The sequence below is a fragment of the Xiphias gladius genome, chromosome 2 (assembly GCF_016859285.1).
Source record: "Xiphias gladius isolate SHS-SW01 ecotype Sanya breed wild chromosome 2, ASM1685928v1, whole genome shotgun sequence".
NCBI lineage: Eukaryota > Metazoa > Chordata > Actinopteri > Istiophoriformes > Xiphiidae > Xiphias > Xiphias gladius.
The window spans coordinates 2,451,414-2,476,759 of NC_053401.1; the positions used below are offsets into that span (position 1 = coordinate 2,451,414).

The 25,346-nt window shown below is 41.8% G+C and overlaps 2 protein-coding genes across 7 annotated transcripts; one reads left to right on the forward strand and one right to left on the reverse strand.

Moving 5' to 3' along the window:
* Window positions 1-6,271: 6,271 nt before the first annotated feature.
* Window positions 6,272-23,625, reverse strand: dclre1c (DNA cross-link repair 1C, PSO2 homolog (S. cerevisiae)). 4 transcript variants are annotated; one of them, XM_040144486.1, is made up of 17 exons: window positions 23,544-23,625; window positions 21,611-21,613; window positions 21,318-21,459; window positions 17,477-17,528; window positions 16,150-16,234; window positions 15,966-16,025; window positions 15,648-15,703; window positions 14,341-14,442; window positions 13,895-13,967; window positions 12,526-12,666; window positions 12,067-12,168; window positions 11,662-11,798; window positions 11,445-11,499; window positions 10,042-10,130; window positions 9,615-9,712; window positions 8,825-8,911; window positions 6,272-7,807 (listed from the first exon to the last, which is right to left on the reverse strand). In XM_040144486.1, the coding sequence occupies exons 3-17, from the start codon at window positions 21,409-21,411 to the stop codon at window positions 7,041-7,043; spliced, it is 1,998 nt and encodes a 665-aa protein (XP_040000420.1). In that variant the 5' UTR covers window positions 21,412-21,459; window positions 21,611-21,613; window positions 23,544-23,625; the 3' UTR covers window positions 6,272-7,040. The 4 variants fall into 4 exon arrangements, with proteins under 4 accessions (XP_040000420.1, XP_040000413.1, XP_040000404.1 ...); XM_040144479.1 differs by lacking the exons at window positions 21,611-21,613; window positions 23,544-23,625 and adding an exon at window positions 22,998-23,089 and having other exon boundaries at window positions 6,273-7,807; XM_040144470.1 differs by lacking the exons at window positions 21,318-21,459; window positions 21,611-21,613; window positions 23,544-23,625 and adding an exon at window positions 17,701-17,966 and having other exon boundaries at window positions 6,273-7,807.
* On the forward strand, window positions 16,700-21,402 carry meig1 (meiosis/spermiogenesis associated 1). 3 transcript variants are annotated; one of them, XM_040144566.1, is made up of 4 exons: window positions 16,700-16,734; window positions 17,429-17,552; window positions 19,188-19,403; window positions 20,523-21,402. In XM_040144566.1, exons 3-4 carry the CDS (start codon window positions 19,257-19,259, stop codon window positions 20,649-20,651), a joined length of 276 nt encoding a protein of 91 aa, XP_040000500.1. In that variant the 5' UTR covers window positions 16,700-16,734; window positions 17,429-17,552; window positions 19,188-19,256; the 3' UTR covers window positions 20,652-21,402. The 3 variants fall into 3 exon arrangements, with proteins under 3 accessions (XP_040000500.1, XP_040000489.1, XP_040000510.1); XM_040144555.1 differs by having other exon boundaries at window positions 16,711-16,807; XM_040144576.1 differs by lacking the exons at window positions 16,700-16,734; window positions 17,429-17,552 and adding an exon at window positions 18,095-18,354.
* Window positions 23,626-25,346: the final 1,721 nt, after the last annotated feature.

The window sequence follows — 25,346 nt, forward strand, 5'->3', positions numbered from 1 at the left end:
CCATTTTGGATTTTCGGAGAACACACGTCATATCTGTTTCTGTATTACTCCTACCATTTATCTAAAAAAATAATTGTGTGTGTGTGTGTGTGTGTGTGTGTGAGATCAGAAACTATGGAGGTGTGTACGTGGGTTTACCTACAGACCTGAGCAACATTCCTCAAGTACAGATAGGATCACTAAGAGGTAACACACACGTTTATGCATTTACATCTATGTATTATATCCACATTTACACAAGTAAAAGTTACTCTCTCAGCGTCTCCAACAGCATTTAATAGTTTTAGTACCAGTTTTAACAGTGGTGCCGTCTTTCATTGGCGTTTGCGACGCCGACCTCAAGTAAAGGACACTGTGGAGGATCTTGCTCCGAACTGAGATTTAAAGGAAGAGAATCGCGTTCATTATGAGAGAGATTTCAAAGGCGCGGCCTCTCAGCCGTGCTGGTGGCGGGGCCCCTTCCCGACGTGGGTCCGTCAGTCGGTCCCCCATTGAGGTATCCCAACAGCCACACAGACCTCGACCCTCACTGGGGAGCTTCCGTCGTTGTTTGGCTGTGCCTCAGTAAAGCCTCACAGAGCCGCCGGCTTTTTATCCGAGCGGTGAACACTTCGTTCGTTCAGCCCGGTTCTGGTCTTTGTGCGTCGATAGGCTTGACTGGGACACAGAGACGCCGTTATCAGTTTATTTAAGATGGTTCTGGGTTGTTGTTTTGTTTCTTCTGTTTTTTGGAACATTTCACAACATCAGATTAAGCCAGCTGTGTGTGTGTGTGTGTGTGTGTGTGTGTGTGTGTGTAAGATATTGGAAACTGGATATGTAGTATTCTCTCCTGTACTCATGCTGCCTCTTAAAACACACACACACACACACACACGCACAGCCTCAGTTTCCTGTTGAATCTCCAGGGTCATGAGAGCATGGGAGAAAGAAAACACTGATCACTGCACAGGCTGCGTGTTTGTTGGTGTTTTATCTTTGTGACCCTAATATGTGTGTGTGTGTATATGTAAGTGTGTGTGAGAGTGTGTTTATGTATATGTATTTTATGTTTTATTAGCGCTACAAGTGTATTTAAATGATTACATGGTGTGTGTGCTAATGAAAGTGTCCTCCGCAGAGACCGATAGAGGCTCGTTGTCCCTCAGGAAGCCGCTGTGGGGGAACGGACTCTAATTTTTAATGAAGAGCCAGGTCTGTGCATGCTGGTGTGTGTGTGTGTGTGTGTGTGTGTGTGTGTTTTGACGACCTCCTCCAGCTTCTCTCTGCCTTTCCGTTAATTAGAGCTATGATGTCATGTCAGCAGTTAAAGGACCATGCTGGTGTTTTTTTTTTTGCATGTTCCAGTCCTGTATATTTATGTGTATATTTACCAGTGGTGGAAAAGTAACTGAGTACATTTACTCAAGTACTGTACCTTAAGCACAATTTTGAGGTATTCCACTTTATGCCACTATATACTTCTACTCTACTTCAGTTTATCTGCACATATTTAGTAGTATGTAGTTAATTAGTTGATTAATAACTCAAAACTGAATCAACAAATATATTATGATGTATTATCAAAGGTTATGATAAGACTTTATTCGTCCCTTGGGGAGAAATCAACAAGCTACCCAGCAGGACATACAGTCGTTTGGAGCTGCAGCAACTTGTTGATTAATCGATTAGTAGCGCAAAAGAAAAACGAATCGGCAGCGGTTACGATAACCGATTAATCGCTTGAGTCACAAACAGTGGATGTTTGCGGAGAAAGGAATGGGCGGATTAATCGATAAAGAAAAGAGTCATTGGCTGCAGCTCTGGAAGCACTTGATATCAGCGCCACCTTTACCAGCTGCAACCTCAGACGTGAACGTTAAAGCGCCTCCCCGGTGGTTCGCAGTATGATAGGAAAGAATCTAAGCATCTAATCCTGTCACAGGTAGAGGTCAGACATACTGGCCTTGAAATGTCCCTAAAGTACCAACAGAAAAGTGACCCACTATTATGCAGGATGATGTCTGTTATATCGTTAGCGTGACGGTCGTCCCAAAGGAGATGGAGCTTGTTAACTGGAGAGCTTTGGAGGTGCCGGTAGACCAATGGTGTGAGCCTCAGACGGAGCCCCAGGTAACTGGGGAAAAAAAAAGTCTCAATGTTTATTTGGGTTTAAACGGAGTATTTCCCCATTTAATTAGCAACAAATGATTCAGTTCTTTCCGGGGAAAGCTTCTTGGGAATTATCACGATACCATTTGGAGGTTGCAGGCCTGTAAAACTAAGCTTCAGCAAAAAGGGGGTAGAAATTCCGTTTTGTAAAATGTGCCCAAGTCGGGTTTTTCCATCAGGTAAAAACCAGCGATTGCGATTCATCTCCCGCGAGCTTCTGCACTTTTGGTTTCCGTGCTATACCTAAAAAATGTTTTGCAGTGAAGGGAAAGTATGGTAAGATGTAGTGGGGGATTAAAACAGCAATGGTCCTTTAAGACACATTCTCTCTCCCTCACACACACACACACATACGCATCTTTCAAAATAAAAGCTCTAAAGCTGCTGGTTATGGGCAAGTCATACACGGTGGATCACGGTCCCTCTGTCAGATAGTTACAGGCACAGTGAGACCAAATAATTTGTCCCTCATCAAATTCATTTATATCAGTTCTAGCAAATGAAACACAGTCCGTCTCCTGGAAGTGAACAGTGTTTGTGTTCTTCTGTGCCTCTCTGTGAACCGAAGGGCGTCGCAGAAGGGATGCAGCGGGGCGGAGTTTGGCGGCGGAGAGGAGGAGGTCCTCCGGGCGTCCCTCGGCGGCATCACCACGGGGGAAGAACGGCTGCACCCAGTGGCACAAGTCTTCTCCCCCGGCGTCCCCTCTAAGGAACGGAGTGACCGTGGATCCTGCCGCGGCGGCCCTCGCCAACCGGCTAAAGACTTGCGTGCTCTTATGGAAGCAGATGAGGTGCATTGAGGTGCCAGGGGGCTGCAGGTTTTCATTCCAACCCCCCCCCCCATTGCTTAAATGAACATACCTTAGGTTATTGGACTATTGGTGGAAAGGGCAATATTTTTTTTTTTTTTTTTTTAGAGGCCCAAGCGATCAACAAGTCGCATAATGAAAAGGTAGCTACCGGATAAGGACCGGGCTAAATATGGCACAGCAGGAGTGATAGTCAGTACTTTACTCGCTGTGGACAAATCCCATGAAAAGGCCATTTATCTGTTCACTTCAAGGATATTTCCAAGAAAGACCGACGCCATTCGGTACCAGTGAGAAGGGAAGTGGAGAATGAGATTTCATAAGATTTAGAGATTTCTAACAAAGTGCTTTACAGTATAAAAGTAATAAAGGCGAGATAAAGATTCTGGTTCATGGCATTTTTGGTGGTTCTTTTTTTTTCGTTTGCTTTGCCAGACCTCACCTGTAGTTTGGTTTTGTCGGGGACGTTAACCTGCTGAGTCTCGGGCCTCGGGCCTCCGGGGTACGAACCGCAGCGTGGCTCCTGCCGTGAGAGATGACGCCTTGAAATGCAGATGTGACCGGGCGGAGAGTTCGCTGCGGCGTCTGCCGGGTTACACGAGACCTACTCGGTAGGAAGGCAATGAAATAACCCGTTTTCGGGATGATCCTGGCCGGAGCATGAGAGCATAACAGGAAACCCGTGGAGGCGATATGGCTTAAAAAATCACCGTTTCTTATTAAATGTCATCTGTTCAGTGGTTCCCAGGGGAATATAACAATAATTCCTAATTAACTAGTCGCTTAAATTAATGTACTACTGATTAAAATAAGTAAACTGACGTCTAACATGTATCCATAGTATTAAAAAATAGACTTTTAGAAATGGGAACTGCAGACTTTTGAATGGCTTCCAGGGCTTTGGGAGAGTTGAGCGCCTGCAGTTGCCCCGTCAGTCGCTCGGGCGGACCAAGTGACTCAAATGCTGGACAAACTTCGGCGGGGCACCGGTGCGGATGAGGCGTGAGCCGATCTGTTCAAATAAACAAATAGCCCTGGAACGTAGCGGACGCAGCAGCCAACCACAGAAGCTTCTGTCCACGTGTCTCCACCCCATCAGCCCCTAAAACACCAGGGGCTGATGGGACGGAGTAGTCGTGTCGTTCAAACCCAATGATTGATTGTCTTTTTGGACAGTGGCAAGAGAAGGGAAATAGATCCCGTTTCACTTCTAGTCTCTAGCTGCGTCTGTGCAAAGGCGCATTTAATCATAGTAATAGTGTATTTCAGATGTGCTTTATTAACCATTACCGAGAGAAAGGTGGCATTGATTTCAGGCGCTCGTCCACCCCGGTATGTAGAAGAGTTGGATTTGGCTGTAATTCGGGGACATAATGAAAACCCGCCGCTTTGAATGATAATCTGAGTCTCACATGGCTTTTGCCTGCGAGCTCAACTCCCCGATTTAAAGCGTCTTCAGTTCAAGCGGAACAGTCAAGGAATTCACCGCTTCAAAACTTGGTTCGGGCAGTCCAGCTTCTGGTCTGTGTTATTGTCCGAAAAGCACTAGAGACAGACACCTTGTTTCTCCGTAGACTACAGGACACTGCCACTACCGAGAGGTCTCTTTTTTCTGGTTCCAGCTTTACAAAGGTGAATGTTTTTGTCGGTTTTCCCATCTTCCGCGACCTGTGCTGTTTCCAACGGATCCAAAGTGCCTGTAAACGTTTCCCAGAGGCCTCGTGTTTTCACCGTCTTTAAATAAACACGTTTAAATGAACGTTTTGGCCGGAGGAGGACAAGAGTGGAGCTTTTTTGCAAATCACCTGTCAGTTTCTGTCTCGGGAAATCAAGTGTTTGTCCTGCCCCCCCCCCGACGGGACGTGACTGGATTTGATCAACCGGTTTTCAGCTGCATCCCAGAGGAATTTGGATGGAAACACAGGGAGCGGGAGAAGTTTTAGGCTCAGGGGTTTTAAAAATTCAGTCAGGTTCTTGAGTTAAACGTCAGAACCCCGAGAACGAGACGCTCGGCGCGTCTGGAAACACAGCGACGGGTGTGTGAATACCGACGACCTCAGTCGGAGCTGCGTCCGATTTAGGAGCCCTTCGAACTGGACTCGTGTCTCCAGAGGAGCTGGTGTGATTTTCATCCCGTCTGGAACAACAACCTTGTGTTTTAAAGTGAGACTTTTTTTTTTTAAATCAGCTGTGTGAAAATGGAGGAAGTCAAAAGTGTTTTCCTAATCTGACTCCTAACCACGTTCAGAACTCACCAGGTCCGCTGCTGTACCGTCAGCTACAGGTAGGTACCGCCCTTCTCCTCTGAGCCTTCTCCATTTTTTAGCCTGTAGCGGTTTGTATTTCCACCCACCGGCACCGGGCAGTGTTTGCTGTCAGCAGTTCCGCCTCCCAGCTCTCTGAATAGATTTCTGGACATCGTGGACATCAGACACGTGTCTTTTGTCTTTGTCCCGCTGAACGTCCTCGTCTATTACTAATCACGCCCTGTTCATTTCACCACAGTTCAAGTTCCTGAGGAGCACAGTTCCCCGTCCCCACCTGTCATGTTCTTCCTGTCTGAATGGGGCCTAAAACCACATTTTCAGATCAGAATAGAAGAAATGTCCAAAGTAATACCCACTGAGCGGAATGAGGATGCGTGAGGATGCATGGTTTTCAGTTTTAAGCAAAAGTTTTTCTCAAAAGGGAAATTTTGCTGCTTTTCTCAGTCTCATGTGGTTTGTAAACTGAATGTCTTTGGGCGCTGGGCTGCTCGTAAAAACACACTCGGAGACGTCACCTTGGCCTCTGTCAAGATACAATGGACATTCCAAAAGGTGGTACAGTTAATCCATGGATTGAGAAAACAATCAGCGGATCGAGCCATGGTGAAAATAATTCTTAGTTCCAGCCCTTATACGTACTGGACCTGTACTTCTCATACCACCAATCTGCATCTGTGCAATCTTCCTCACGGCCCTCATTTAAAATACTAGGAAGGACTTTGCTATTGGAGAATATCAGTTTCTCTCTCTGCGGCTTTCATCAAACAACAAAAGTGAGGCCGCAACTAACGACTGTTCATAAGTGATTCATTTGCCAATTATTTTCTCAATGAACTGTTTTGTCTGCACAGTGAAATAAAACAGTGAAAACGGTTCATTGAAACTTCCCACGGTCCAAGGTGAAACGTTCACATGGATTTTTTTTGTCCGACCAACAGTCTAGAATCCAAAGATTTTCACTTCACTATCACGTGTGACAAAGAAAAGCCTTAAATCCTCACATTTAAGAAGCTGACAAACGTTTGGCCACTTTGCTTGGAAAATTTTTTTTTTTTTTTTTCCAGCCGATCAATTACAGTATAAAGTCAAAGTAATTATTGATATAAACTTTCAGTAATTAAAAAGAAAAATGCTCTTAAGCTGACAATAAATATTTAATTTGGACAAAAGCTCAGCTCTGATACAGTCTACTTGACGTCAGTTGATCCAGTTCACAATGACAGAAAAGCGTTTAATGGAAGAAACCACAAACTGTCAACAAAAACGACATGTCAGCTGGGATGTGCACAGGTGCATTAATCCATATAGGGCACAAATCAACGTAAAGTGCTTTGGAATGTGTGTGTGGTGTTTAACATACCGAGGTCTGTGTGGTTTTGAGGTTAGACTGAAGCGGGAGAGGAATGGTCTCACTTGTAAAGCTGCTATAGAAGCTCATTGTGTTTATCACACACACAAAAACAGCAACCTGGCAGCATGGAAGGGAGGCAACGGTGCAGTCGCGCTGTGAGCGACACGATCAACCAGACAAACTGCACGTATGTGCGCAGCAGGGTCTGAAGTTAACTTTGTGAAGGAAAAGGTTTTATCAACCAAACGTTGGGAGGCCCTGGTCTTGTCAGATGTTAAAGGTGAAACAAAGCGGGAGCTGCAGCTTTGGCCTCATCCTGTTTGATTAGAACAGACCCTCTGACCATAATGCTTAGTGTGAACGCCTGTTTGCTCTCTCTGTACCCGTTGGCATTGGTAGGACATTAATTCTTGCCATTTATCCACAGCTTTGGATCTACTGTGGACAAACGGCGGCCCTCGGTCATGCGAAGCCCTGACTTCCCTTTCTGATGACCACTTCCTCTCCTGAGGCCAGCTTCCTATACAGTTGTGACAGTTCATCGGGTCTTGGCGCCTGCGACTCCGGCGTGCAGGGGATATCGAAGTCGGACGACGCCTGAGACTCTGACAGCTCCTCCGGCTCTGATGGGAGGACTGGACCGTCGCTCTCTTTCTTCTGAGACATGGTGCTGGGCCTCGCGTCTCCCTGTTCCCGCCCCCCCTGCTCTGGTTGGAGGATCAAGGTGTCGGGTAAGCACGAGTCCATGTTCTGGGAGGAATGATTGGACTGAGAGGCGGACAGCGTCAGGCTGAAGTTTTCGTTGTTGTCTGGAGTTTCTTCTTCGTCATCGCTGAACAGTTCGGGCGTCTGGGAGCCCGTCACCCTGGAGGGGGAGGTGGTAGTGTTGGAGCAGCAGGATTGTGATTGGCTGGTCTGGCTGTCAGTCAAGATTTCTGCAGTAAAGAAGTCCTCCCATTTCGGATTGTGCGAAGCCTCTTTGCTTTCCTCCTTCATCTTCTTTTCCTCAGGGTCTTCATTCCTCTGTCCTTCTTTTATCACCTCCTCCTCCATGGGCTTTGTGTCCCCCTGTTCCTCATGCTCTTCTTCCTCCTCGTCCTCGTCCTCACCATTGGACTCAGTGCAGTCAACGTAGTTGCGTGCAACAGACTGTGCGTCGGTGATTGCCAGAGGTAACGGCTCCTCCACACACACAGGGGGTGCTGTTCTCTGAGGGCTCTGAATTCTCTCTGAAATGAGCAAATTAAGAAAACGTCAATTTCGTAAATAATCAATGCATAAAAAAAAAAAAAAAAAAAGTTCAACCTGCAACAACTGATTTTTTTTGGGGCAGCAGAAACAAGATGTGATGAACTTGTTAGCAGATAGTTGCTTATTTCCACATCGAGCAGTTACAGAGCAACATGATGATTCCTCTGGAGTTGTGTTTGTATCCACCTGATGAATCTAGGTCCAGTATCCCCTCCCTTTTAGCTCTGGTTTTGGCCTCGAAAGAGGGGCCGGTATACTCTGTCAGACCAGCATGTCAGATGGTGGGACAGCTTCGGAAACAACGCCCCCCCCCCATAACATCCCGGAACAGACGATCCGACATTCACATCCACTGCGCACTGTGATTGGTCAGGTGAGAGAGTACGCTGGGTTGGAACTTGAGACTTTTTTCATTTGTTACACCATGAATGTCTGAGAGACTGTCTGAAAATTGTCAGCGTCATCCCCATATTAAACGATGCTGCGTCTCTCCCCTCGACGGCCAGCTTTTCACTCCACCTTCCACTGTGGCCGTCAACCGTAAACTCCCTTGATTTCCAGCGTGGTGGGACGGCGCGTCTTGCGAACTAGTCCTGACCCCGGGCGTAACCCGGCCCCCGTGGTGCGAAAAGACAGCTGTCACGGAGAGGGTGGAGATGCAGTGTCGTTTAAAAACAGGAACAACGCTGCATATTTTCAGACAAGTGTGTCCGGGAGGACATTCATAGTGTTGCATTCAGATGTTCACATGAAACGTGAGAGAAATTACAGGAGGAATAAAAGAGAGCGCTGAGAGTCAAGTTCAAACCCAGCGTACTTCCTGTCCTCTGCACGGCTGACTCATCGGTGTGAAGTGGGCTTTGTAAGGTTGTTTTGGGAGTTAAGTTCTGAACCTCCTGTATTGGACCAACCAACAATTGTCATATTGTCAACTGACACGTTAGAAAAATATGGATTGTAGTAAATAAAGGTGACAGTGGCTTTAAGTGTTGCACCTTTTTTTACTTCGGGGTTCAGCCCCGTCTTCCTCCTCACTGGTGCCAGGGCCAGCCCGTCAAACAGGTCGTCGTCGCTCCCTGAGTCTGAAAACAGAAAAAAAACACATTTAAACATAAAGCTGCAACGAACTTATTTTTCATCATCAAATATTCCGCCAAGTGTTTGTGGTTTGCTCATTAATATATGTATCTATACCTATATCAAGATACAGGTATAGAAACATACCTATAGATCTCTAGAGATGTATCTATGTGTGTAATATCTTTCTGTAAACTGTCAGCCATTGTACCTCTGAATTAATGAAGAAAAGGTATTTCATATGTTCCCATCGTAAATGACCTCTAATCTGACATTTTATCATCGCATTTCTATTTTTACCACCACTTCAACTGAATTTGAGTCGTATGCTTTTGTGACCAGATTTGATGCTGAGGGCACAAAAATACTACGACATAGGTCAATCTGCAAGACGTTCAGTAAAAACCGACATCACTGTATCGTGGGTTGGCGCTGGAGGTGCTTTGAACCATCTAATTTCAATCATTCTTCAGTGCCTGTTTGATGTGTGGAGGGACCAGGTGGAAATGGGGTCTGAGCGTGTTCGAACAAAGTTAGAATGCACATAGAGCGTTCTGCAAATTTCTGTAAATCATACCATTTACATTTCATATACCATAGGGTGACAGGCATCACAGCTACAGGGGCCGTCACACATGTTTCTGTGGGGAGCACCTGTCACGGGTTTGTGTGTGTGTGTGTGTGTGTGTGTGTGCGCATTTGTGTCACCGTATGTAGGTTGCTCCACCCTGCTGCGTTTGAGGACTCCCAGAGGTTTGTAAATCGACGCTGCCTGATCAGACTGGTTCCTGCACATCAGCTTCAACCTGGTCAGACACACACAGTCAGTGTCATCAGGTTCGATAAGAGTTCAGTCATTTATGTAAACATTTATCACATTTTTGAAACTTTGGTTCTTCCACCAAAATGGTATCTTTGTGCATTTTATGTACTGAATTGAATTTTGTAATTTTTGTCGAGCAAAAGCCCTGTAAAATAATTCTAAAATATTCCCATAGTTTATGAAGCACCTGGTAGGATTTGGTGACTTTACAGTTACCTTCACATATTTTGACACCAAATTAACGAGTGAGCATGTCCATCACAAACAAATTTGTTCAGTAGAATTATCTAAAAGGAATGAAACTTCGCTTACATCCGTGTAACCTCAGCCAGTGTCCGACCAACAGGTATGACACTGGGGTAGATGTTGACTGGTTGAAGATACGTCAAGAAGTCTTTAAGCTGAAAATGAAGACAAACATTACGAGCATCACTCCACCTGTGAATGGGTGGATGAACAAAACAAACAAATCTACTTATCTAGTTTTCTTAACCAGATTTAACTTTTTAAAGTAAAAAAATAAAAATGTATATATAATTATTTCTAATGTTTACTGTTAAGCCACTCTGATTTTAAACCTATGATTTAAAATTTTTTTGGACGGCTGATAATATAAACAAAAGGCACCAAATCAGTGCTGAATCCAACAATTATTTTCATTATCAATTGAATGAGCATTTTGTCTGTTTGATTTCCCACAGTCCAAGCTGGTATTTTTAACAGTGAGCAGTCCCAAAGATATTCAGATTACTAACATTTACAAAAATAAAAAAGCAAATTTTAGAGGCTTGATACAGCAAATATTTGGTATTTTTGTTTAACAGTTATTCAATTATTTAGTCAACTAATCGATTAATCGACTATAGAGCTATAGCAGCTCTACTCCAAATTACAAGCTTCTTTCACTCTTGTCAGGATAGAAAAACAAAAAAAAACAAAAAAAAAACAAAACAAACTCTCCCTATTAAGACTCAGCATGGTGGTAAAACATAATTAGCTGAGCTTCAGGGTATTACCATAGATATTTAGTATGGCTCTGATCAGTTAAACAATAAATATCTAATTAAACAAACCACATTGCCAGGAGTAGTTCTGGGACCATATTCACAAAAACAGCCTAAGGCTAAACGTAACTCCTAAAAATAAAACGTGTGTCAGCCCTTTCTAGTTTAACCCTGGTCTGAGGGAGGGTAGAGGCAGTCCAGAGGACTCCTAAGACACTAAGACCTACCCACAATCAATCAGCTGCCGCAGGTCATTTACCTTGTGGCGCCAAAGTTTTAGAATACGACAACGATAAAACAACCCATCAACAGAGGAAGAGTTGTTCATTCAACCGCAAAACATATCGCATGCAGATACAACACTTAACATGGAAACATTTCATTTTGTGTTGTGTATGAAATCTTTGACAGTTTCTATTTGCGCTCCTGTGTATTCATGAGTACGACTTCACATCAGTGTTTAAGTCAATTCATACTAAAATAAAGTGTCTCTCAGAAGCTTTGTGAATAGCTCTTCAGAGGAAGCTCTCGGTGCCGTAAAAGAAGAGTCCTAGTGGTAAGATAGTAGTGGTGCTTTGTGAATACGGCCCCGAGTCTTAATAAAAACCTCACATTAAACTCACGAGTGAACAAAATAATGACTTGTCTATCCACAGCCACATAACTCTGGTTAATTACATTAAAATTAAAATAAATAAAGAATCAAAGTACCTCAGAGTAGGAGGAGTGGAAACTGAAACAGGCTCTGTAGGAACTGGTTCCTGTTCTGAAAAACATCAAAGACGCTAATTTAGTCCTCGTAGGAAACGATCTAAATGTGATTTCTAGTGAATTCTTCAAGCGTCCTCATTTATCTATCGCGTCATCCGGCTGAATGTGACCAAGAGTTAACATTTCTGCAGACTGAGACATCTGAAACGGCTGTTACCTTATTACAACGTTGGTCTTCTTGGTTCTCTCTCCGAACCACATGGTGGACGGTTTAATACTGATGATACGAAGAGGAGTCCCGTCAGTGGCTGTACAACCACATGGCAGCCTGTTGCTTTGGAAATACTCCTCATCCTACACACACACACACACACACACACACACACACACAATCCACATAATGACATCCTTTCTCATGAATGAACTTTTTAAAAGGAGCAGTTCAACATTTACTCACTTTCTTGCAGAGTTAATGAGAGGAGAGGGTGTGTTAATTAATCAGCTTCAGAGAAGCTGGTAGGTGGAATTTTGTTACCTCTGGACAGAGCCGGGCTAGCTGAGGGAAAGCCTGGATGTGTGTGTGTGTGTGTGTGTGTGTGTGTACACGTGGCTAAAGTGGGACCTTTGGGTGTCGACAGGCATGAATCTGTGTCCGGCGATCCGTCGTCACATAGCTCAGGATCTCTGGCATCTTCTTGAACATCGCCAGATTTTTGACATGGACCTGTGGGGGAAAATTACACAACAGCATGTATAAAACTTCAGTTGTGCTTTTACACTCTATGGATTTGTACATGAAAAGACATACGTTAGTGTAGTCAAGTGTGTAAAGCCCCGTTCGGACTGGATTTGTGTCCCATGGGGAGGTGGGGGGATTTTAACATTACCAAGCAAGTTCTGGAGGCGACTTTTCTCTATAATTTTTAATAAGATTTATGGACGTTTCTTCGTGATGGAAATCAGCGACAACAATGTCCTCGGGAAGTGCGAGTGAATAATATCAAAGTGATGTTTCTTGTCTGTTTTTTTCAGATTTGAGTTGTCAATTATGAATCCCGTTCGAACGGGGCTTGTCTGTCACCTGTGTGTTGAACTCTTCTCCCAGGTTGGTGAACAAGTATTCATATCCGTACGCAGCTTTACAGTTGAGCCACACGACATGATAGGAACTCTGACGGATCCAGTTTCCAATAAGCTGTGAGATACCGTTCAGACAGACCTCCTAAACACACACACACACACACACACACACACACACACACACACACACACACACACACACACACACACACACACATTACATCCTTGACAGTCATCAGTTAAAAGTAGCATGTAAGAAAACATATATTAAATATTAAAATGGTTCCAACAAAAATGCACATTAAAATCACAGAAAACTGACTCATTCTCAGTGATCTTATGAGTTTTTCCAATGAGCTTCCCATCACTGTGACTGTTCTATGACTTTCTGTAACTAAGAGAAAACACGTCGATAACCTAAAATGTTTTCCCTCTTGATTGTCTTTGCAGTTGTTAAATAAGGTAAGAAAAACAAGAATTAGAAATGAATTGAATTGAATTTATGTTGCATATTAAGTGGATAGCGAAGCCAGTTACGATTGTGTTGGCCTTTGGACTGAATATGTAACATATCAGATGTGGACCAATGAACTTTGATCCAGGTACATTATAGAAAAACTGAAAAACATGTTCACGATCAAATAATGTACATTTTTATTTTCAGGAGAGAAAAAAAATCTATGTCATTGCTTATTTCTCAGCAACAGGGCGTGTGTATGTGGGTTGTTTTTTTGTTTGTTTTTTAAAAAAAAAATCATTAACATCATCTGCAGGTGAGTGTATTTTATGCAATTGTGATTTGTGATCTTGTTATTTTTTTGTTATTTTTTCTTGTTATTTTGTAATGAAAGAAAATGTTTGAAAAGCCTTTCATGAGGGTCTTTCCACTGAGTTGCCGGTTAGTGAGGTAAATCTGGCTGGAATAGATGTCGTTTGTGGTGCTGCTGAACTGTATTGCTTCATTATCACGGAGAGGTGTTTCTGCTGGAGTGGACAAAATAATAGAAACACCTGTCGGTGTAATGCAGTACAGTTCAACAGCACCACAAACTACATGCTCCAAAATGACCACCCAGTTGAATCAACAACTCTTTCAAACAGTTTCAATCAAAACCGAACATCATAACCTTCATGAAGGAGGATTCGTTGCAGGACTGTTGCATTAGTTTTTACCTTAGCGTACCTAATAAACTGGCAACTGAGTGTATATGCTACTATAATTGGAAATTATAAGTTAATTGTAAAAAAAAAAAAAAATCCTTACTATCCCTGTCTAGAATACAGCTTTAAAAAGTCTTCATATTCCAGGAATCCCACAGTAAATAAACCTTATTTAAAATCAAAAATAAATAAACAAGTAAGTAACTCACCCGCGTGGGTATTTGATAGAAGCGTCGGTCATAGAAAGTGGAGTCCAGATACACAGTCTGAATATCTTTGACCCTGTGGAACATGAAACAGTGTGGAGAACTTTTTGAAGATGCAAACGGAAGAAACAAAACGCTTTTTCAAGCAATTTCAGCGCTGTTTATAGAGGAAAGTGAGCACTTTCCAAAAAAGTAAACCAATAATCCACTAATCCAATACAGTGAATCATGAGCTAGAAAGGTCAAAGTAGGCTTATACAGGGAGATTTAAGTTTAACAAGTGGGATTCGATTCTTGGGTTTGTGAGGGAAAATGTTAACTTAAATCTAACAATCTGATTTTTCCAAAGAAATGATCAAATCCCTAAACATTGACTGCCTGTCGGTCTTCCCCAGCACTGCCGTTACTGTTGAGACAGGAAACAGTGAGGGTTTTCATCGGAGACCGACCTGCTGCCAGAGTGTAGATGTTCTATCCTGGACGCCTGTCCAATGGACAACCTGAAGTCTCCTGTATACAACACGTTTCCCTTGGAACCCTCAAACAGGAACCTACACACACACACACACACACACACACACACACACACACACACACACACACACACACACACACACACACACACACACACAGAAACACACAAACCATTTCATGCTTTGACTTTTCCATTAGATTTCATAGCACTTGTTTGTGAAGTGGGACTGTCACTTTTTTTTTTCTTTTGACCTGCTTGAATTCAAAATTTAAAGTCTACAACAGCCTGTCTGAAGGCATTTGCCTTGTGGTCCAGCTCTTAATATCCCCCATCAGCCCAGTGCATGTCCTGTCGACCTCTCGGTAAACTCATCTAATAAATAAAAACAGAGGATGACGCCACAGGCAAAGCTGAGCTGAGCGACAGCGTGTGGAAATACTTTAGGTTCTTCACCACAAATGGCAAAACTGTCAACCGAGATAAGACAGTACATAGAAAATAGTAGATCTATTTTCTTTGTCTCTGATTTTATTTTTATTAATTTTTATTCATATCATATCAATAACGTCAGCTTATAAACGTAATAGTTTTGAACAAGGACTTTATGGTATTTAGATCAAGTTGCTCATGAAAAGTAAGTTGTGTCAGATTAAGTGGCTGGCTACAGCTGTCATTTACATATTTAAATCAACATTTAGGTAGTCCTAAATCAGTACCGGATCAGACTCTGGATCAGCAGATACTTAATGTTAAAGGACTGGGATCTGGGCCAAAAAAAAAAAAAAAACGTGAACAGACTTCACTGTTTTCATTCTAAAAGAATCTGCTCCGGCTGGTTGATCTTTTGTCTATAAAATGCCAGAAAAATGTGAAAAAAAAAAAAAAATGCCTGTTAGAATTTCCCACAGAACAAGGTGAGACCTTCAAATGTCTTGTTTTGTCAGACCAACAGTCAAAAATCCAGAAATCTTCAGTTTACTATCAGGTGTAACAAAGAAAAGCATCAAACCTTCAAGCTTGAGAAGTTAGAAACAGCAAATGTTTGACATTCTGCTTAAAAACATGAAATGATGAAATTATTATTTGATTATCAAAGTAACATGCATATGAATTATCTGTCAACAGACTATTCAGTAAATCAACTAACCAATGCAGCTCTACATTGAATAGTTACGATGACATGATCATGTCTATATTTCCCCCAAAACTCTCCATGCTGCTTTGTGGCAAAATATAAAAGACATGGCAGATCAGAGAGTGTTTAAGAATGATTTAACTCACATAACCGAGCCGGGACAGTGACCTGCAGGGAGCAACGTCACCAGTATCTCTTCTTTCTGTCACACACACAAAAAACAAAACAGACAGGATGGTAAAGAAAACATGCTGCAGCATATGCATGAGAGGTTTCATCTACACCTACATGTCCAACTGAAGGTTACTTCTTTCAGGAAAGTACGGAAACAAGAGAGAAACACGTTGAGAGGAAATAACTGGGAGCACAAACACCATGACCTGTCGGCTACTATGTGATCCCTCTACCCGACAACTGGAACCTTTATCAAAGCCAGAGAAAATGAGGAAATAATCAGTTTATACCTCTCCTGTTGCCTCGTCCACTATGGAAATCTGAGTTGGGCTCTCCAGCTCCAACGGAACCTGAACAGATCATTGATCGGGACAGAAATCCATCGTATAAGCAACAAAAGTTCCATTTTCACCACCCACAGCATCTGACGCCTCAAAATACCACCAGAGTGACGGAGTAATAGAGGGGACTTACAATGTATTCCTCCCAGAAAGCGTACTTTGAACTGTTCAGCAGAAGCTCTTTGGTCACGAAGGAGCAGTACAGCCGGACTGTACGACTGCAACAAAAAGAGAACGCGGGGCGAACGTCTTCAGTTCAGTATGTATGGTATGCTGTCGTAACTTGTTTGTTTGTTAAATCACTGCTGCCGGACATGACGGCTGCTTACTTGTCTGGTTGACCTCCGTGCTAAGGTCAGGGATTTTGAGACACACCCAGTATGTGTGGACAGTGCTTCACTGTACACTGGAGGCAAGAGTTTTTGTACGAGCAGGATAAATACATCTGTTTATTAACGTCTTTCTCAGATGCATACTTCAATTTTTTTTTGACTAATACAGGGCCCTTTTTTTAAACGGACATGCCGAATGTAAAATTGATTACATGAGGCAAACCTGGGGAAGAGCATTGTCAAGGTAAACTTCTTTTCTTTCGTTTTGTTTGACTAACACGTCTAACACAAGGTCCACTTTTTTTTCACCTCAATAAAAAGTGCGCAAACTCCATCTGATGATGAAGGCCACAGGATGTGGCTGAAAGCTTCAGAGAAAAGGGCAAGTAAGTGGACCTTGTGGTGAGAATTTTCTCCGCTGTTTCTAACGTCAAGAAAGAACCTTACAGCTCAAGTCCGGTACGTTCATTTTCAGGACAAACTTTTAATGCCAATAATGCTCCTTTCCTATGGAAACCCATTTACACCAGTAAAAGGAAAAATAAGGAAGAAAAGACAGTCATGGTAAAAATAATTGCTCATGGTACGTCAGAAGTTTGACTGATAGTTTGTAAATTATGATATAAAAAGTCAAAATATAAGTTTAGTAAGTTAATATTTGGACTTTTTATCCGGCAGCAAGTCAAACTTCTGCCTAAAAGTTTGTTCTGAAAATTACTAAGTCAAAATTTAGACAAAATTATGATAAAAAGTCAAAGTTATGAACATAAAAACCAATACTCTGATTTACTAAATCCAAATTATGTGATAAGCAGTCAAAATATAGACTAATGAGGTTTGACTCTTTCATAATTTAGACTTTTTTTAATCACAAACTGACTTAATAAGTCAAAATTTGTCTTAGTATGTGACAAAATCAGACTTTTTAGGCTCATAATTTTGACTTTTTAAATCAAATCATTTTCACCTTCTCTGTACAACTCTTGACATACCAAGTCATATTTGTCGAGATACCGTGAGCATTTTTTTTTTTTTCCCATCATGACTAACTTCTTCATTTTCTTTCCCCATATCTCTCAGGATGATTTGTGATGAGATGTCACTGCGGGGTCAATGAACTGCCCTCACCTGGACTGCAGCTTTCTCTTCAGCAGAGGTCCTTTCAGTCCTTTCATGTGATCTGGTGGAGAGTGATAACACCGAGGTGAGACTGATATAAACGGCGGGGGGGGAAACCTGCCGTCATGAGGCTCTGTAAATTGCAGCCACTGACACAATACAGCGTAGATCTTATAGACTTTAACCAGCAGCCGTGGCTGCCGAGGGGGATGCTAGCTAGCTGCCAGGCTCACCTTTGTGGCAGTGAGAGAGGAAATACGCCCGGGAATGTAAATTCTCCCTGTCGAACCGGTCCAGAGAAAGTGTAGGATACTCCTTCATTCGGCCTGCAAACGTACTCATCTTTTATGCCGAACCTTTTGATGGTATCTTCTTAAATTAATCATGTGTTGTTTTTAATGAGCGCGGCGCCGCTCGCTATCATCGCCGCCGGTGTTTGGTTTGGTTTGTAACGCCCACCGAATTAAAATTCCTCTTCTTCTTCGTTCCCTTTTAACCGCAGCTCAGGTGCCTTTAGCGAGCATTGCCGCCATCTATTGTCAATACAAACCCCGGTATTCTTATTTTTATCTAATCCCCTCTCTTTGGACATTTCACATTTTAGCGTGAATAAAAACACGTCGGAGTTTTAAATGCTTCCGTTCTTCAAACCCCAGCATAACAACACCCTCGTACCCCGACGCGCGGTAGCCCGGTCTGAGGGCATCTTGGGAGGGCATATCCTCTGGCGCCATCTGCCGTAAAGATCGTCCCACCAACGGGGAGGAGAAGGTTCGCGGTAACCAGGCAACCAAAGAAGCTATAGGTTACAACTGCTAGAAGCCACCGCTAGCCAACCGCCGCCTGGGAAGCGTTTTGAGGCAACTAAATAAAATAAAAAAGAGCGTGTAAGTAAACTCTCCGATGCTGCTGTTTTCAGAAATGAACGCGGAAATTAGTGATTAGTGATTAAATGTGACCGCGACTCTTTCTACGTTGGCGTAAAAAAAAAACAACAACAAAGCAAAGGTAACTTTTCGTCTGTGAAGCGCGACCCTCACGAAACTCCATTCAATAATGTCGCATTTTAAAGTCTCACTGCATATAGATAAGCATATGAAAATAAAACGTGTCGATATTCGCAGCCTTACCTTTTTTGGTGTTCATATTTCAGCTCGGCATACATTTAACAGATCAAACAGCGCTTATTCATACGGTAAAATATCGCTTTTTATAACTGCCAACCCTTTTCGTCTTTGAAGCACGACACTCGCGAAATTTGATTCAGTAATGTCGCATTTTAAAGTCTCACTTTTGTTTAAAGTATCATACTTCGATTTCGAGTTTTTACTTTTTTTTTCCAGTGTATTTTAGCTCGGCACACATTCCGCATATCAAACAGCGCTTAGTCTTTGTAAGATGTCATTTTTTTTACAACTGCAACCTTGTGACACTCAGTTTTTTGCCAAATTACGTCGCCAATGGCACCGCAGTCCAACCCAAACACAACTCGAAATTTCTTTTAAATAAAGTGCTCCTCGGTGAATAATTTATATGCCGAATTTGACAGATATGTTTAACCTCTTATGCATTGTTCTAATTTTTAAGAAAATCAAAAATGGAGCAAAATATTTACCCTGCCAGATTTAAAAAAAAAAAAAAAAAAAAAAAGGGAACCAATGAGTATTTTACTGTACGCTTGAAAACCTAATGAAAGCATATTTCTGTCATGCCTCGTCAGTTACCAGACACCCAGTCCATTGACACCAGGACAAAGCATCTCTGCGACATCTGGGCTGTCATCAACGCCATGTCCTGTACTACTGATAACAACGCCAAGCCAAAGTCCATGAGCAGAGCCAAAGGATGGACTGCAGAGGTGGAGAACCTGTTCAGATTCCAACAGGCAGGCTACAGAGATGAACTGGAGTACATACAAGTCAAACAAGGGGCTATGGTAAATATTATTCTCCAATTTTCTTTTTTGGAGTTGATTTGTTTGAGTAGTTATTTACTTCAGGCTCCCCCCTCATTTATCATTTATCAGCATTATACAAATATTTAATCTTTGGGTTATAACACAGTATAATGTAGTTGTACACAGATATAAGGACATTTGAGATGTTTATTATTTACAGTATTTACCAACAAAAATTAAGACATATGTTGTATTATTAGAACTGTGTTTGAATATATATTCATTCATTGTCTGTTTATAGAGCAGCCTCCACTTATAGCTGTCCACGGGGGGGTTATAGTTGTTAACAAATAGATTCATAAACTCTTATCTGCTAATAACGACATTACAGTGTGTTATAAACCATTTATTACAGGTTTATATACCTTCACCTATAGATTCTAAATAACGGGACTTAAAGTAAAGTGTTGATCAGTGACAACTGATTAATCATTGAAGTAATATTTTTAAGCAAAAATGTCAAATTTTCACCAGTTTCCAGCTTTTTCAAATGTGTATGTTTATTGATATTCTTCAGCCTCTATGATATTAAAGTGAATATCTTTTGGTTTTGGACTGGTGGTCAGACAAAACAAGACAAACATTTGTTTGTCATTTAAAAAAAAAAAATGTTTTCTTACATCTTACAGGTCAAACTATTAATGTACCAATCCAGATTAATCGATAAATATTAAAAAGAGAAAAAGACTGAGAAAGAACTGAATGTGAATGGAGGATGTGAGTTTTGAGTTTTAGTTTGAATATTCCCTCTGAATTTTAACTCTGATATTATTTCTGTCATCAAAGCAGCTCTGCCTCTGAAACATCTGCAGAAACTTGTCTTTTCTCTATCAACTGCAATATCATTCAGAGACAGTCCTGTTTGTCTGCATGTTGCCAGGCGGATATTTGCCGTACAGTACCCAAAAACACAGTAGGATGTCAGCACTGTCAGGAACGTGATACTGTGTGATATTCCTTCAAAATCACAAGATTAAGAGCTGTCACGAAATGCAAAAGTACCATGGTGGACGATGTCTTGATGTACTAGTGTAAACTTAGTTTTATACAGTAATCACAAATTGATCATGTCTCTCCCGGTCTGTGTTTCTGTCTCAGATTGACAAATGGCCAGAGACCGGCTTTGTGAAGAAGCTCCAACGTCGAGACGACACGTTTTATTACTACAGCAGGAAAAGAGAATGTCAGGACTGTGATGTCCATAAAGTCAAAGTCTATGCATATTAAGGTGTTCTGGACTCTCCCATCCGCCGAGGATGGAGCTGCATCATCCCACTTATCAATAGGATACAGCCAACACATGTCAACACACACAATAGGGCACAGATGACGCCCCCTCTGAAGGCGAAGTAGTGGCCTTTTTGTTTTCAATAAATGAACTTTTAAACTGCATATGAGAGCTGCTTTGTAGAGGCTTCGCAGTGTGCTTCTTCTGGATTGGGAGATTTTTGTTTTCCGCAGAGTGAACATAATTATTTCCCACACGAAAGTCCGTGTTTCTCTAAACCAGACTTAAGTTTGTAGAATTCATGTTCATGTTCAAGTCGAGCTTTCATTGTCATTTTCAGTCGTATGGGTGAGAGAGAGTTTGTGTGACCAAACTCAGCAAAGTTGCCCCTAAAGTTTGTTTTAACCAGATGTAAAACCAACAGTCAAGGCTGGATTACAAAGCAAAGCAGGTACTGCCTGGGCAATCGAGACTCTCAACGGCCCCAATGGCCCCAGACTGCAAAGTACGCATTTGTTTGGTAATATGAACTAAAGCACAATACCAGTTGAAATGTTACTGGCATTCTCTCTCCCTTTTCGCCTGTACCACATTCGCTTTTTTACCTTTTCTTGAGGCCTGAAGGCTTATTCACATTATCACAGAATAACAGCTTTTGCGTGCACCTTCTCCACTACTGTTGTTTGTTGTGGTCCAGCCAGAGCGGGGGGTGTGTGCCCAAAGTTCAGGTTTCTTGAACTTCGACCTTTGTGGGCCCATCCATTCGCTGCTGATGACTGCTTGAACTGAAAGATGGACTCTCCAGAACTGTAAAATAGCAATGCAGACAAAAAGGATATTCGCTTGGTGAAATATCAGCATGCAGATGGTCTTCTATGGGTAACACAGTTTGTTTAATCAAATACTGGAGTAGAAAAACAATATTTTGCTCCTTTTACTTGCTGACAAATATTCTCACCGTCTGAGGATTAAACAAACAACTCATCTGACTCTCAGGGAGAAAGAAAATACTCATAATTACTAAAAAAGGCAACGTATTCCTTTCATAAATCTGCTTTTAATCAAATAATAACCACACAAACTTGGGGAACCTGGGATGGGCCCTGGGGCCCACAGCTCATTTTTTTGCTTCAGGGCCCCTTGTAATCCAGCCCTGAACACAAGTAAAATGTTTGTACTGTACGTCCTGCACACCATTAGAGCTGAACACTAGGTAAAGTCGTTTGGCTACATGTCTGTTAGATAGTGGAGATGCAAAGAAGCTTATTTACCAGCCCTGCTGAAGAACCAGTTTAACTGTCAAACAATTCATTTTACTGCTGCTTTAATCTGTTTTATAGGCATTTATGCTTTGTTTTTTGTTTTTCTGACATTTAAGATCCTACAAACTATAAATGAGTTCCAGTTGAAGAGAGGGTGTATGAAGGCAGAATCGTCATGTTTGGGCAAAATATTCAATAAATTGTGTTAGTTCTGTTTTTTTTTTTTTTTAAATGAATCTCGTGTCTTAAGTATCATCATATGTTTTTTTTTTCTGTAATAAGATACAAGGTTTAATGAGGAGAGATTTCATGCCTACTCACTGTAACATTCATGACCTGTTTAAAAAATGTGACTTAAGATTTCTTTTCCTAGGATTAATCGAGGTCTGTCACACTCTCCTCATGTGATGGTAACATGAAGGGTGAGATTATGCGTGGACCCCCCCTCCCCCTCAGATCAAGAACATATCGCTGCATTTATCTGCCTTTGGAGGGAGAGATTTGTGCTTATTAATTTGTAATTAGAAACAAAGTTGAACCCTTTGTGCCGCGCAGAGAAATTTGCAAGCTGATGTGATCCGCACCCTGCTGCGCCACAGTCAGCCCTGCCACAGCAAGGCAGGTGAGTAACTCAAGATTGTATTTTAGCTTACTTACTTTACATCAAGTTACTGGGGATAACTTCATTTGACTTGACTTTTTCTGTTTTAAAGTATGTCAGGTATCTTTTTTTATTCCTAGAAAATAGTTGTTGGTGCCTGAAACACCGAACATCCTGCGTGTTGCAGCGGCTACATTAGTGCCAGTGTCATTACACCAAACTCCATTCAAAATTTTGACGATTTAATGTACTTTCTCAAGTTTCTTGGGAATGGGTTTACAAATAAGACAAACAAATCCACTGCGCTTTTTAATACTCGCCCGTTTCGATTAAATAAGTTTGTGTTGATATTGAAGTTGTTCTAAAAGTTAGAATTCATTAGAACAAGTTGTATCTTGTCGTTTTGCACACTGACATCTGCTATTTAAAAAGCTCGTGGGTACTTAGTCAACGGCACGTACAGTACTTCAATTATAACCCACCGTTAAATGGTTTGATTTCTGCACGAAGTTCGGCGAGCTGCGTGTGCGTGATGGAATCCGGCAAGTCAAGCGGTGCCGTGTTCGGCTCGAAAGTAATGGAACTCGCCTTTAACAGCCAGAGTTGAAGCTACCGGGTCGAAAGTCGTGATTTATTGAAATAATTCAGCCGGGTGATCTAGGTTATATTTTTGCCCGATCGTAGACTGCAGTCGCGTATTTTTTTTTTTTAATGGTCTTGAAAAAGTAGACAGTACATCTGCCAAACAGAATCAATGTTAAATTGCTTAATTTTTGAATGGAGTTCAGCGAGTTGCGTGGGCGTCAGTGGACCTGACCAGCCGAGCGGTGCCGTGGTCGGCTCAGCAGTGATTGAACTCGCCTTTAACAGCCTGAACTGAAGCTACCGGTCTTGCTCCCTTTAATTTCGACCCTACTACTCGGCTTTTCTGAAGTTATGTTTCCAGCGGAGTCAACACGGGAACTGTGAGGCAAGTGTTGGGGCTAAATTTGGAGGGAAACAACCGGGTTACCAGCTACTTAACTAACTGCGTTTTGCTGATTCTTGTCTAGTGGTGGAGGAGCTGCCTGGATGGTTAGCTTAGCTTCGTTAGCCTGCCAACCTGCTTTACGGTTGGCCTTGTAACGGGTAAAGCTCAGGTTAGCTAACATAACGTTATCGTTTAGTGTTAAACTCACCGGTTTACACCTGGTTAGAAGCACTGATTTAAAAAAAAAAAAAATTATGGGCGTTTTCTCCACCGTAACGGTAACATATGGTTGGTTAGGTTGACTTGACGCCCAGGTGAGTTATGTTAACTTACACGGCTAACGAGCTGTTTGGGCAAACTTAAACGTATTTGCTCGGCTATTGTTAGCGCGATAATCTATTTGCTAATCAAGCTAATTGGTCAGATTGCAAGTAAGTGTCTGTAACATTAGCGTTATGGATGATGGATGTGTCAGGCTGCTCAACGTGTTGATGGTTGACAGTCAGATTGTATCTCTCGATTGTCCCACGAAGATACACCGACTTCGTCTTGACTGAAGCCGCAACGTTATCTCCTCTCGGGGGTGTCCCTGCAGCTCTCTTACAAAACGACGGGGTCTTTTATTTTTGCTTTTATTTTATTATCATCATTATTATTAATTTAATGTATTTACAGTGCTCGGGCTTAGTTGTGAGGGGAGTGAGTAAAACTTAGGACCCAGGGCCCCAGTCATCAGAATTACATGTTGGCTGAACGAAGAGTCTGACAGTTCTTGCATCTAAAAACATTATTAGAGCAGGTTGAGACTTGTTTAATCTAAATAACTTGAGTTATTTTTTTTTATTTTTTTTATATGTATATAATAGAAAAAAATATCCATCCCAGTTTCTCAGAGTCCAAGGTGAAGGTTTCACGTCTGGTTTTGTCCGACCAACAGTGTGAAAGCCAAAGATATTCTGTTCACAGAAGATATAAAACAGAGAAAAGCAGAAAATCTTACTAGTTAAGGCTGAAAACATAAGCAAAAAAAAAAAAACTTTGTGGGGATTTTTGCTTGAAAAATGACTCAATCAGCTAATTGATTATCAAAATCGATTAATCGAGTAACTATTGTAAGTCTTAGTATATATTGTATATGTGTGTGTGTTGTGTCTTTAGGTTTCTATACTACTTCTGTGTTGCAACGTAAGGCGGCTTTCCACCTTTGTGTTATGCCAAGGTTATGATAAAGACCTAAGAAAAACAATGGCAGAGGTAATGTTTTAAAACCCCATAGCGAAGGTTTCCCACAGTAATTATAGTACATTGAGAAAAGAGGCTGGAATACACAGATCTTAAATGCCTTATGAAATCTTGATTATTGATTATCCTAATAACCACTGCACGCATGTGTGTAGTCGCTGATTGGTTTATTTGTAGGCGTAACAATGGGCATATTAAAAGGCCTACAGAGGCTGCATATGCACATGTCCCAGATTTCTGTTCTACGCCACTGGTGCTCGGTACGGACTGTCACTGCACCCAGATCTGGGTGGGGGGTTCAGTCTCACTGAATACTGAGAATGAACCAATTCTCTATGCTTATATTTATAGAAAAAGTGGTTGAATCACATGTCAAATACACACTAAAACCAGTGTATCTGCGGTACAGCTGAAACAATTAGTAGATTAACAGCTATTTTGATAATTGATTAATTGTTACAGTTGTTTGATGAAAGCAAAAATGGTCAATATGTTCTGCTCCCAAAGTTTCCCAAATGTGAAGAGCTGCTGCTTGTTTTCGTTTTTTTTATATCATTGTAAACGGGACAGTTTTTGGACTATTGGTCAGACGAAATGAGAAATTTGGATGCGTCATGTG

Bases quoted from the DNA above. Each gene is read 5' to 3' on its own strand.
- dclre1c (XM_040144470.1), bottom strand. From the start codon at position 17,809: ATGAGTACGTTTGCAGGCCGAATGAAGGAGTATCCTACACTTTCTCTG. The intron at 14,443-15,647 runs GTGAGTTAAATC...GTGTGTGTGTAG, and splicing joins CACTGTCCCGGCTCGGTTAT to GTTCCTGTTTGAGGGTTCCA. The intron at 12,169-12,525 runs GTGACAGACAAG...TTTCCCCCACAG, and splicing joins GAGAAGAGTTCAACACACAG to GTCCATGTCAAAAATCTGGC.
- meig1 (XM_040144566.1), top strand. From the start codon at position 19,257: ATGTCCTGTACTACTGATAACAACGCCAAGCCAAAGTCCATGAGCAGA. The intron at 19,404-20,522 runs GTAAATATTATT...TTTCTGTCTCAG, and splicing joins AAGTCAAACAAGGGGCTATG to ATTGACAAATGGCCAGAGAC.